This window comes from Acinonyx jubatus, chromosome A1 (assembly GCF_027475565.1).
Source record: "Acinonyx jubatus isolate Ajub_Pintada_27869175 chromosome A1, VMU_Ajub_asm_v1.0, whole genome shotgun sequence".
NCBI classification, from domain to species: Eukaryota; Metazoa; Chordata; class Mammalia; order Carnivora; family Felidae; genus Acinonyx; species Acinonyx jubatus.
In genome coordinates this window covers 176,001,605-176,013,956 of record NC_069380.1, presented here as the reverse complement: position 1 = coordinate 176,013,956, position 12,352 = coordinate 176,001,605, and the positions used below count along the sequence as shown (strand labels likewise).

At 41.8% G+C, this 12,352-nt stretch overlaps 1 protein-coding gene across 4 annotated transcripts in view; it reads left to right on the top strand.

The window, feature by feature from the left end:
- Positions 1-12,352, top strand: part of KCNIP1 (potassium voltage-gated channel interacting protein 1) — a 341,859-nt gene that overhangs the window by 314,557 nt on the left and 14,950 nt on the right. Inside the window, exon 2 of one of the 4 annotated variants that reach the window (XM_027034196.2) lies at positions 8,253-8,285. The exons of the other annotated variants lie outside the window; for them this stretch is intronic. Within the exon in view, the coding sequence (XP_026889997.1) occupies positions 8,253-8,285 (33 nt within the window). The remainder of the gene's footprint in view (positions 1-8,252; positions 8,286-12,352) is intronic. 4 annotated transcript variants of the gene reach the window in all.

Sequence of the window (12,352 nt, the reverse complement as noted above, 5' to 3'; positions counted from 1 at the left end):
CACCATAAAGTCGCACATAAAATATGCCCAATTGTGATGTATTGTATAGTCTAATCAAAGGCATTTGAGTGAATAACCTTTCCCCAAAAGAAGGAAACAATCAAAGCTGAATAACACCATTAATAATTCAAGGTATGTCTGCCAAGGCTTCATTTATTAAGTGCACAGTTAAGAGGCTTCTGAGCTGAGTCCCACAGATGACACCTTGCCATCTTCTCCCTGCCTCTGGGCAGGCAGACATCCGCGCTCCGATGAACTGGCTGCACTCCCTGCATCTGGCAGTGGATGTGCGAGGGTAATGTCCAATAGCCTTCTCCAGCTAAGAAATGGACCAAAACAATACACATTTTGACCGTCTGGATTATTAAGGGCAGAGGACATGGAGTCACGCAGTAACTCTAGGGGAGAAGAGGCAGGAAATCTTCTCCGTGACGGTCAGTTATTGTATCCATAGACTTTACACTCTGGGCCCTGTGTTTCTGGTGTCCACCGCCCACTGATGCTCTGCCCTGTTCCCTGACAATCTGCAGCCCGAGGTGCTCGATGCTCTTTCAGCCAGCGTCTTGTGTTTGCTTCTGTCCATTGCGGTTAATATAGAATGATAATATTCACTTTAATCAGTAAATGTCCAACCTGAGCTGGCAACTGAGTGCCTTTCTGACAGAGTCAATCACAGAACAAACAAATCTTCCTGTATTAAAGAAAAGCACACTTAATTAACTAGATCCATCAGAAAAGGCGCAATTGTGGCCTACAGAGTATCTACAGACTTGATTACTGGATTCTGCCTTTGAGAATCATCCTTAAAATCACAGACATAACACACTATTAGATGAGAAAAACATTTTTTGAGGACCTACTGTGTGCATAGAGCCCTTTACATATCTTATCTCCTTTAGATTCACAACTACAAGGTGGGTATGATTATAGCTGGAATTAGCCTAATAACCATATGCCTCCTAGGGACAGTGAGATGATTAGATCAATCCTAAAACTATTACCATGCTCTCTGAGCTCACCAAGACAAGCACTTAATAGGAGGATACATTAATACTGAATTCCAGCAAAAGCTTACCAGGCCAATCTCCATTATTTCCCTGCTTGTGATTATTCTATATGAGGTACAGAACCTTATTTTCACGATAACAAAGAAAAGGTTTATTTGGTTAGACTACTGGAGCTGAGCCTGCTTTATGCATTGTTTTTCAGGCCCTTAGCACACTAATTTGGGATAGTTAAACATATGCCAGCATAGCAGCAGTAATATGATGGAGCTGGCTCATACCCACGGATTGTGCACTGCACTTCCCAAATCCACATCCTGTGACTTCGGTTGACAGCCTGATGGGAATATTTACACCAAAGAAATTGGAAAATGGTATCAATCAGGCTTTTCTCCCATCCCCAAATGCCAGTTGTTAAACACTTACCAGCCCACCAGAGCAAGCCCTCTGCCTGGAAACCATCACCTGGTAAGGTGTCAAGTTAGCTGGATAGCAATGAACTACCCTTCAAAACGCAGGCTGAAAGACAAGATTTTCACACCTTAGCCTGACCTTGATCCAGGGAATTTCCACTGATGAGAAGATTCTATGCCCAACCTAACAGAAGTCCTAGTCACACAGCAATCTTACTTTTCCTCTGAGTAATTTTTTTGACCCCTCTCTGCACCTTCGTATTTCCAACTTAAAACTAGCAGTGCCCTTTCCCCGTGGAAAAGAGCAGTAACAAAATCCCACCAACGTGCTCTTCTTATCTCGTGCAGAAATATTCGAGACTCACTTATCCTGGGCAACATGCCCCCCACCCCCCAACTCAGGGCAGCCACCACTCATGAACTGGCCATCTCCACGTGCTGGAACTTCAGGGCAGGGTCCCCCGAGACCAAAGGAGAAATGGCGGGAGGTTCCCCACTGCCTCCTGACTGCTAGCTGGTGGCAGGATTTGGGCCTTGTGTGACTAATTGCTCCTAGAGCTGTGAGGACTGCTGGTGCCACCTAAGTACACCATCCAGTTTCATCCTGGGACACTTTTTACAGACACAGAGGTCCACTTAAAACATCATCGAGAGATTTCCACCTGCAGCTGAGACACTGCAGTGACCCTGACATTTCTACTCTGCAGCCTGGCCACAGCCTTAGCTGGAATGAAATGTTGCTTTGGAGGCGAGGAGACACAAGAGTCCCTAACGTATGTGGCCTTGCTCCCTGTCCTGAAATACCACTTAGGGCTCTTTTCTGCCAACTCTGGGATCTAAATGACCCACTTATTTCCCAGAAGTTTCTTTGTTTTTTTCAGTCTCAGTGGAAAATGTGCAAATGTTATGCTGTCACACAACCAACAGAATTGTGATTTATGTCTGCATAATGGCTTTGTGGACTTTTAATAATTACATTATATTTCTGACACCTAATCTCCACTACCACCAGCTTCCGAGGTACATCTGACACTCACCTTCCCACACACCCACCCACCCACCCAATGTGCTGATCTGAAGGCCATGTTCAAAAACACCCTCCTTTTGGGAGAAAGGTCAGAGAACCGAAATATGCTATATGCGGAAGAATTTTCAAGTCATTTGACCTGGAAAATCTCCCATCAAATGGAACAAGCAATACTCAAAGATTTTCTTTGAGGGACTCTTTTTTTTTTTTTTTTCAGAAGATTTTCAGGACTAAGGTGTAAATGAATGAGAAATGTATAAATTCAATTTCGCTTAAAAGGGGCAGGAGGGTTTCAAGATTAAGAGAACAAACGCTTGGAGCAAAACATGATTTGAGTTTTATTGAAGCAAGAAGACTGAAAAAAATGTCTGGAACACTCAGAAAATCTTTATCAAAGCTCAGCTCAGCACTCCTGGGACTCATCGTTAAGTTTATAAAATTCAGAGCTGACGAGTTGTGTGTGCTGTGTGTGTCTGAGTGAGCTTATGACTCACCTCCAAGCCCCTGCTGTAAGAATCTCAGCCCTCAGCCTCCAGGATTACACTTCAGGACCAGATAGAACTTGTCCCCCCCGCCAGCCCCCTGCGCGTCCCACCCCGGTCCATACAGGCACCAACAAGGATCTTCATCGTTGATAATAATGGGGTAAATTGCCAATCAAAAAAAAATGGTGTTAATCTCACCCAGAATAAATCAATCGACCATGTTTAAGGGGAGAGAAAAGATCACAGTTTCAAATGCCAGCATGCCATCTCTAATGTAGTCTTTAATGTAACCAACATAGTTTAGGCAACGCTGAAAATGAACCACTAGAAGCACTAGAAATATGATTTCAAGAGGCAGCACAGCATTCAATTTTAGGCATTCAATTTTATGCACACTGTCACCTAAATTATTTGCAGCTCAAGTATGTCATGCTCTTTAAATTTCCCTCTGGGTTCAGTTTTCACAGCGTCCCACAGTTTTGATATGTTATATTTTCATTATCATTTGATTCCAAATGCTTTCTAATTTCCATGAGGTTTCTTCCTCCATACTGGGTTATCACGAATTCGAACCATGTTGCTTGGTTTCCAAACATTTGGAGATTTCCTCTTTTTTTCTTCTTCTCTTGATTTCTTGTTTAATTCCACATGGATAGAAAACATTCTGAACAATTTCATTTCTTCAAACTTTGTTGAGATTGGCTTTATTACTCAGGAAGTGGTCAATTTTGGTAAATGTTCTCTGAGCCCTTGAAAGGAATGTGCGGTATCTATGGCGGTTGGATAAAGAGCTCCACTCCTATCAATGGAGACACATTTGTTAATTGCATTGCTCATATCCTCTATACCCTCATCGATTTTTTTTTATCAGTTGCTGAGAGAAGGGTTTTGAAATCTCCAATTATGACTGTGAATTTGCTAGTTCTTCTTTTCTCTGTCAGCCTTTGCTTTGTATTTGGAAACTATATTATTTGTGCATACTAATTTGGAATTGTTCTATCTTCCTAGTGGATGGCACCTTCATTATGCAAACTCCCTTTCTCTCTAGCAAAGCTTCTTGCCTTAAAGTCTACTTCCTCTAGTGTTAAAATAGCCAAGCCAGTTTTTCTTGACATGTTTGCATGTTGTACTTTCATTTCTACTTTTTCTGTGTCCTAATTAATAAGCATCGAGCTAGGGCTTGGTTTTTATCTGAAGATGGCTTTCTTGTATTAAAATTTTTCTGTTTAGGTTTGCATTTCAACAGTTTTATTGTGATGTGCCTTGGTGTGGTTTCCTATGAGTTTCTCTGCTTGGGTTTATGCTTCCAGAATCTGTGGCTTGACATCTGTGGCTTGATATATTTAATTGGTTTTTTTAAATGATCAATTGTCACTTCAGATATTGCCTCAACAGTATTTTTTATCTCCTCCCCATTGGGGACTCCAGTTACACATATGTTAGAACTTTTATGAAGGGTGCCTGGGTGGCTCAGTCAGTTAAGCATCTGACTTCAGCCCAGGTCATATCTCATGGTTCATGAGTTTGAGCCCCGCTTCGGGCTCTGTGCTAACAGCTCAGAGCCTCGAGCCTGCTTAGGATTCTGTGTTTCCCTCTCTCTTTGCCCCTCCTCTGCACACACTCTGCCTCTCTCTCTCTCAAAAAAAAAATATATATATGTGTATATATATATACGTGTATATATATACATATAAAAGAACTTTTCTTCAAGTCCGATATGTCTCTTATGGTCTTCTCTGTATTTTTCGTATTTCTCTCTCTCTCTCTGCATAAGTCTTTATATTTTTCTATTGACCTATCCACCAAATCATTCTCTCTTCATCTGTGCCCAACCAGCCGTTAAATTGATCTATTTAGTTGTTAATCTTGGATAATATATTTTTTAATTCTAGGACTATATATATATATATATCCCAGTTCTCTAAGTCTCTGGTGGAATCTCCATCTTTTTATTTATTTTCTGGAGCATATTCACCATTATTTTAAGGCCCACAGTTGATAAAGCCAATATTTAGATCACTATGAATCTATTACTGTATTCTGTCTTTTTCTCTTGGTCCTATCTTAATATGCCTGGCAAATTTGCAATGAGTGGTGAACATTAGAATACAAAATGTGAACACTATCTGGCTGAACCTTCAACTTCTGCAAGGTAACTGAGCAGGAGCAAATAAACTTAATCCAAATAGGGATTGAGTTGTTTCGAGGCTGGATTTCAATCTTTGAGAGGCCTGATCTACTTCTAATATGCCTTGCTCCTAGAACACAGTCCTTTAGGGGTCAAACTGAAAGCCTGAATGTTCACCAGGAACCCACCTCCTAGAAGACCCTGAATCTAACCGCTAACCCATAACCCTGTGAGCCTGCCAAGAGCTCCATTTAGCTCTGCAACCTTTGGGCTGTGGTTTTTGCTTAGTTTCCATTGACCTCAGTCACTTACGATAGCTCAGGTTGATAACATTATGTCTGTGCTCCCCTCCTCTGTGGCCCCTCCGGTCTTGGCCCCTCGAGCCCTGAATGTCTTCGTAGGACTGATCCCATTTTTGTCTTCCCAGATTGCTGAAAGTTCTGCTTATATTCTTTTCCCTTAGCAGACCCTTTTGCTCAGTTTCTCAAGCTCAGAACCCATGCCACTTATAAATCAGCATACCCTGTGAGATGAAAAGCAGCACTGACTGTCAGGCTCCCCTTAATGAGTTTTTCTTCCCTCCAGAATCATTGCTTCTAAAGATAGGATAAATTGGTAGCTCTCCAGTGCCTTCAAACACATGTGTTAAGGTAATTTTTCCTGTTCCCCCACCCCCTGCCCAGTCTTTAGGTGTCTTTTTGTTGCTGTTACCATGGTAATTTTTAAAAATTTTTTAATTGGTTTATTTCTTTAATACTCCTTTTCCAGTTGTTCTCAGTAAGAAGTCAGCTGTACTAGAGGAGAGCTCACCCTGGCCTTTTTGCTTCTGTATCATTGCATATGATAGATATTCCCTTTTTCCCTTCCTTCTTGAAGACTCAAATAAATTACCAGCTCCCCTTGGAGCCATCCCTGCCACCCCTTTCAATTTCCTGCCATCCAGGGGTTATTCATGAAGAGCTTCCTCCTCTTGGCTCCCAATGCCTCAGCCATGTCCACACTGCCATGCCACTACTTGGCCTTGGCATGATTTGCCAGCGAAGAGTTCCAGGCCAGCAATCCATAGCATCCTACAAATGGGAATATCATATTTGGCCCATGCTGTATGTTTCCAATGTTAAAGTCATTGATAACAGCTAAGAGTCAGGACACAAACAATCTTAACTGTAGCAGCTCTTAAGAAAAACTAAAAATCTGGGCTCTGTGAACCTAAATTCTATATAACAATGACTAGCTGTGTAAGAGCTGTTTCCCTTTCATGGGGTAATGACTCACCAGTTCTCAGTCCCTGCCACTCAGGTTGTACACCCAGCACCTGACTCATTTAAATTACTTACCAACTACTACTGGCATTTGAGTTTGTAATCCTGGTCTCTGTGCATGTCTCACCACTAGTCGGAGAGCTCCATATGAACAGTCTGTCTTTTCGTCTCTCTCCCAATCCCATCCCTGGCATGGCAGAGACGGTGAACCCTTATTTGTAGACATACCACTACAAAAATGCTATGTAAGTATTTTTAAGGCTGTGAAACTATTCTGGAGGATTCTGTAGTGGCAGATACGTGACATTATACATTTGTCAAAACCCACAGAACTGCACCACACAAAGAATGCACTCTAATGTAAACTATGGACTTTAGCTAAAAATATTTTAATCTTGGTTCATCAGTTGTAACATATATACCATACTAGTGCAAGATGTTAATGATAGGGGAAGCCGTGAGGTGATGTGCATGTGAACTCTGTATTTTCTACGTAATTTTTCTGTCAACCTAAAACTGCCTTAAAAATAAAGTCTATTAGAAATGGTAAATAAGTGCAAATGCTATTAATCAGAGTGATAAAAGGGCAACTAAATCTGGCAAAGTAAGTTTCTCCCATGGGATTCAGATCAGGACCAGGTCAAGAGCAGAAATATTTACCAGAGGATGGATATCCATCTATACCACCACTTAAATTTTTTTTAATGTTTTATTTTATTTTTGAGAGAGAGAGCACTGAGGGGGACAGAGAGAGAGAGAGAGAGAGAACAGGGAAGGGGTAGAGAGAGAAGGAGGCACAGAAGCCAAAGCAGGCTCTAGGCTCCGAGCTGTCAGCACAGAGCCCAATGCAGGGCTCGAACTCACGAACCGTGAGATCATGACCTGAGCTGAAGTTGGATGCTTAACTGACTGAGCCACCTAGGTGCCCCTATACCACCACTTTTAGGGACAGCAGAAAATGAGCCCCTGCTGTCTGGGGTTATGGGTGGGGAGTGACCAAAACACACTTAAAGTGATAGCTGGACTGGCTCACACACTCTTGGTCAGGAGTGATGGAAGGACAGGAGGAAGTTCAAATAATAGCCTACAGAGGTAAACCAAGTTGACCCCCCAAATCAACCCCAAAGGCCTGCAGGAGAGCAACAAGACCCCCATTTTCTACTCTCTGGGACCTGGACCCAGCCAACTCTATGGTGCCATGAAGGAGTTTCCAGGTCTGATAATCCGTCTTATGTTTCGTATTCAGCACAACAGGGGACTTCACCTGCCTCCACTCTGCTCACAAGTTCTAATGTGCTAATTAGTTTTTTCCACAGCCCACCACCACCACCACCTTGTTTTCCCCTGCATCGGTGTTACTTATCAAGCTCCTAAAGGGAAAAGAGAAGCATAGGCTTGTAGACTGTAAGCTCCAGGAGAGCAGGGAACAGAGTCGTTTCATTCACTGAAATATGTAGGTATGTCACTGATGATTGTTGAGTGAGCGAATATAGAATCCTACAAAATGTGCAGCTTCCAATGACAAGGTAGCAGAGGGGGACCATGGGGCCTCTGTTGTGAAGGGTATCATATAAGCCACTTCACAACCAAACATGCAGGTATTTTCAAGGACCCATCCACATCCGTGCATCCTCTGCCCCATGCCATCCCATCTCTCTTCGGGCTGCATGGCTGCATGGCTGCGGGCATGCTCAGTGAGCCCCCTGCTGGGAGCCGTGGGCACTGCGAGGTGACCCGTTAACTCTTGCCTGCTCCCACCTGGGGAAAAGGATAAGGAAAAGGTCAGCACCAGCTCTGCTACAAGATCTCTTTGCGTATGTCGAGCTGGATGGTGACCTGGACACCCTCCGAGTGGAATCTCCATGGAAAATAAAAGTATGCTTTGTCTTTTCGATGAATGGATTTGGTAAAATGTTTTCTTACTTTTTCCTAGACATCGCCTGGTGGTATTACCAGTATCAGAGAGGTAAAAAAGTTTAAACTAACTTGACTACTTTGGTCATATTACTTTCAAAAGAAGAGCTTCTTTTTTTAACGTTTATTATTATTATTTTTTTTTTTTTTTGAGAGACAGAGAGAGACAGTGTGAGCAGGGGAGGGGCAGAGAAAGAAGGAGACACAGAATCCGAAGCAGGCTCCAGGCTCCAAGCCAGCAGCCCAGAGCCCAACGCAGGGGCTTGAACCCATGAACCATGAGATCATGACCTGAACCAAAGTCGGACGCCCAACCGACTAAGCCACCCAGGTGCCTCCGAAAGAAGAAGTTTCTTAATCAAATAGATTTTGTAATTAGTCTACTTATTCACCAACTTTCTTTGCCCCTTGTTAGCAAACACCACCTACATAGAAACAGCTGGAAACTTTCTTTTAGAGACAAGTTATAGGAAGAGGTTTGCTCCTAATAAGAAACGGATATGTTTTTCTCTAATGGGTAACAAGATAATATGTAAAAGCTCAGAGCCAGTCTGTGACTCAAGCTTGGTCACTGCTTGGAATAAATGACCTGTATTTCTAAGTTGTCTTTTTCCCCTTGGCCTTGACCTCTTAATCAAATCAACATTTTCTGAGGCAGTTTTTTTTGTTACTTTATCTCTTTTAAATTTATTATATTTATTTCCTATAATCAATTTTAAGCCCTTTGTGAAACAAAGTGGAATGTGTTTAAATAAGTAGTAAGGAGAGAAAAGGTGGTTGACTGGGTGGTGAGTGAGGTAAGAAAAAAGGTAGTTAGGTGGGAGGTAAGCGGGCAGAGATCAGGAAGGGAAAAGTCAAATGCCTGTGGGGCCAGGAAGGTAGCATAAATGAATGAAGTGAGCCACAGGCGTACAGGTGGAGCGCTAGAGGCTCTGGCTGCTCAGAGGGAACAGCCACCGCTCAGCTTTCATAAACTATTTCCTTGTGAGAATTTGAGACTAAAAGTTGTTAGATAATCCCATTTTCTAAGAGAAATAAAATATCCGAATTTGTTGATCTGTCATCTTTCAATAGCGGCAGTTAATTCCAAAAACAAAAACAAAAACAAAACCCATCACATTTTATAAACGAAACAAGACCTATTTGGGGGCTGCATTCTATGTCAAGGGACACCATTTTGTAACCTTGAAAACAGATAGGTGATTATTAAGTCCAACCCAGAGACCCCACGATGAAGAGACTATTTTCTAGTGCAGGGAGAAGGAAGTCATCATGGCCATGGTTTTTGGCCTTGGCTGTGGTCATGGTCACAGAACTAACAGAGGAGATTCACCAGGGAGGAGACTAAAGGCTTGGGTCCTCTTACAACTCATAACCTAAGGGTATGACCTGTACAGAGCTTGTTAGGAGCATAGCTCCTAATATTGCAAACTTTGTCACATTGGTCACAAACCAATTTGCAGTTTGTGCTTAAGGGAAAGGGAAGCCATTGTAGGGGCACATGGAAGCCAGATCTATAAAAGAGACCTGGGACTGGCTCGATTCTAGGTCCCATTCTGTCTTAGGCAAAAACATCTAGTGATAGAGCTTGGAAGAGATCTCCTGTGCTAGAAGCACTTAACATGTCTCCATGTGTTTAAAATATCCAAGACCTAACTGAAAGTACAGAAAAATGCCATAATTAGGTGCATTTTCTTTTTCTGAGAGTCTAAAGCTTTTATCCCACACTCAGAAGAGTCCGTGACCTCAAAACAATAAAGACCACTTAATCTGAATCATCTTCTCCAACTTCTCCTTCAGTCTGGGAATTTCCTGCTGTAAATCCCCTCCCGTTGATTTTTTCTATCTTGCTTTACCCACAGTAATAGGCAATTCATCAGTGTTTAAGATACTCATGGTTAGACAATCTCCTTGTCTGTTAAGACACCCATCTTTCCAATACTCGCTCCCCACCACACACAAGGTTGTAGTGGGACAACAGGCATGAAAACATTTTACAGATTAACAGTATTTTACCAACAGAAGGTATTCTAATTCTTGTTATGTAGTTACCACCATAGTACTAAATTTCTAGGTTAATTTTAATGTCTATCATCCAAACTCAATCTGACTTAGTAACTGACTCACCATTACTTTTAATAACAAAAATAATATCAAGCAACATTTCACCTTGCAGACTCTTAACAGAAGAAACTGTCAAAGAGGCTCCCCACCTGTTAGCTCTGTTTCCTCCTCCTCCAACCCGAGAGCTGGGCCTCCCTCCTTCCTTTACTGGGACCACCTGGGCAGCACCCAGGGACTCCCTGAGAGAGGGGGGTCAGTGCAACAGGAGGAATGTGAAAACCTCAGCAGCCCCTTCAGAAATTTCTTCAGAATATATTTATAGTGGCTGGAACTAGATGAAGGAGGGGAAGGGAGAGCAGGTATGAGGGAGAGGAATGCTGAGATGTGGGCCCTTCTAGAAGGTTGCCACAAGTGTAGACAACTCAGTGTTTTCCATTCACAGGTCATGACACATGAAGGTTAACACAATTTTACAAAGAAATAGATTAAAATTGAGAACAGAGTACATCTCACATCAATAGGGAAAAGTGTTTAAGGAATTTTTGCTTCAAAATATGTCATAAAATCTTTGTTTATATGTATATGCATCCTGGAATGTGCTGTTAATTGTAGCTCTTACTATGAAATACATTAAAACAAAAAATTGAGAACCACTGGTTGAAGACACGCAGGCTACTTCCCAGCATCTTGAGCCCCAAAGACATGAATTTCCTTCAGTGACTGATGTTACCACAGCCTGACAATTAGAGGGTGATGAGAAGCAAAACCAAGCCAAAGCTTGGCAATCATCATCCCAATATTCAGATATTACGGAATCTAATACGGAAATTGATCCCTCTGCCCAGACAGCAAACAAATCATTTATTGATAAAGTCTAGTTCTCCCTTAATGAAGTGGGCTTAATATTTGATATTTCAGTAACTACTTAGTGCATTTATAATAGAGGAGATGGTAAGTAAGTGCAGCTTATGAATCAGAGAGATTCTCACAGACTTCTGCAAACAGACTTCCCTGATCTTGTGAAGAATTCAGTCACAGGAAGATTAATAGAAACAAGACAATCTTTCAAAAGAAGTCTTTTCAGCTTCCGGATAAGTTAAAGTGAGAATGGTATACTATATGCATGCAAAAATACATCATTTCTTCCAAAAAATACATTTCTGCCTTCCTTGTTTCCATTTTAATAGTTCACCTCTCTTCACACTTTTAAATATCTGTGTTTTTCAAAATAAAATTGCTATTAAATCTAACACTGGGAGATTCAAACCAATAATTTTATTTCTATTTTAAAATGAGCTAAAAATATAGGCAAGTATTCTGAATTAAATTTACGTGGTGGGGGGGCGTTGGAGGGGTGGATCAGCCCTTTGATTTACATAGAAATGCTGCAATGTTAAGGTAATTGCCACTTGTTAGCTACAAACAAAACAATAATTAAAGGCTCTGTAAGAATTAAAAAGAAATCAGTCACTTGCAGCTATGTTGTATAAACAGAGTATCTTATTTATATTAAATAATCTGCCCTACTCCCAAGAGGATAAGGTGATACCAGTTGCCCAGCACACAAGAAAGACAACCACTGGGAATTATTACCAAGTTCTTCTGCCTCTCCCTAGCACCTTCCCAAACATCCATTTCCTTAGGGAAGATGTCCAAGACGCAAACTCACTTGGAGAGTTTCCTTTTGTATTAAGATCACAGTCTCAAAAGGAAAAGTGACAATTGAAGAGAAAATCTGATAGCAAGAGCTTGGCATTGACTAGACAGATATACTCAGTGGAAAGCACTTGCTCACCCTGTTCTCTCAGAAACACAGCCTGCCCCCCACCCTCCGTGGTCATGGGATGTGATGTGGAGTGTGGCGTTCCCAGCAGCTTGCCCATCTCATCACTATTCTTGCCGGCCCAGATGTACAGTCGTTCAGTATATGGATTTGCTTATGTCTGCACGACAACAATGGGCAGCGAAGGTTAGTCGACAATTGATTCTTGATTGGAATAAATTTATAGAAAGCGTCTGGCAGGACCCAGAGGAAAACACTCATTTATCCTGCTG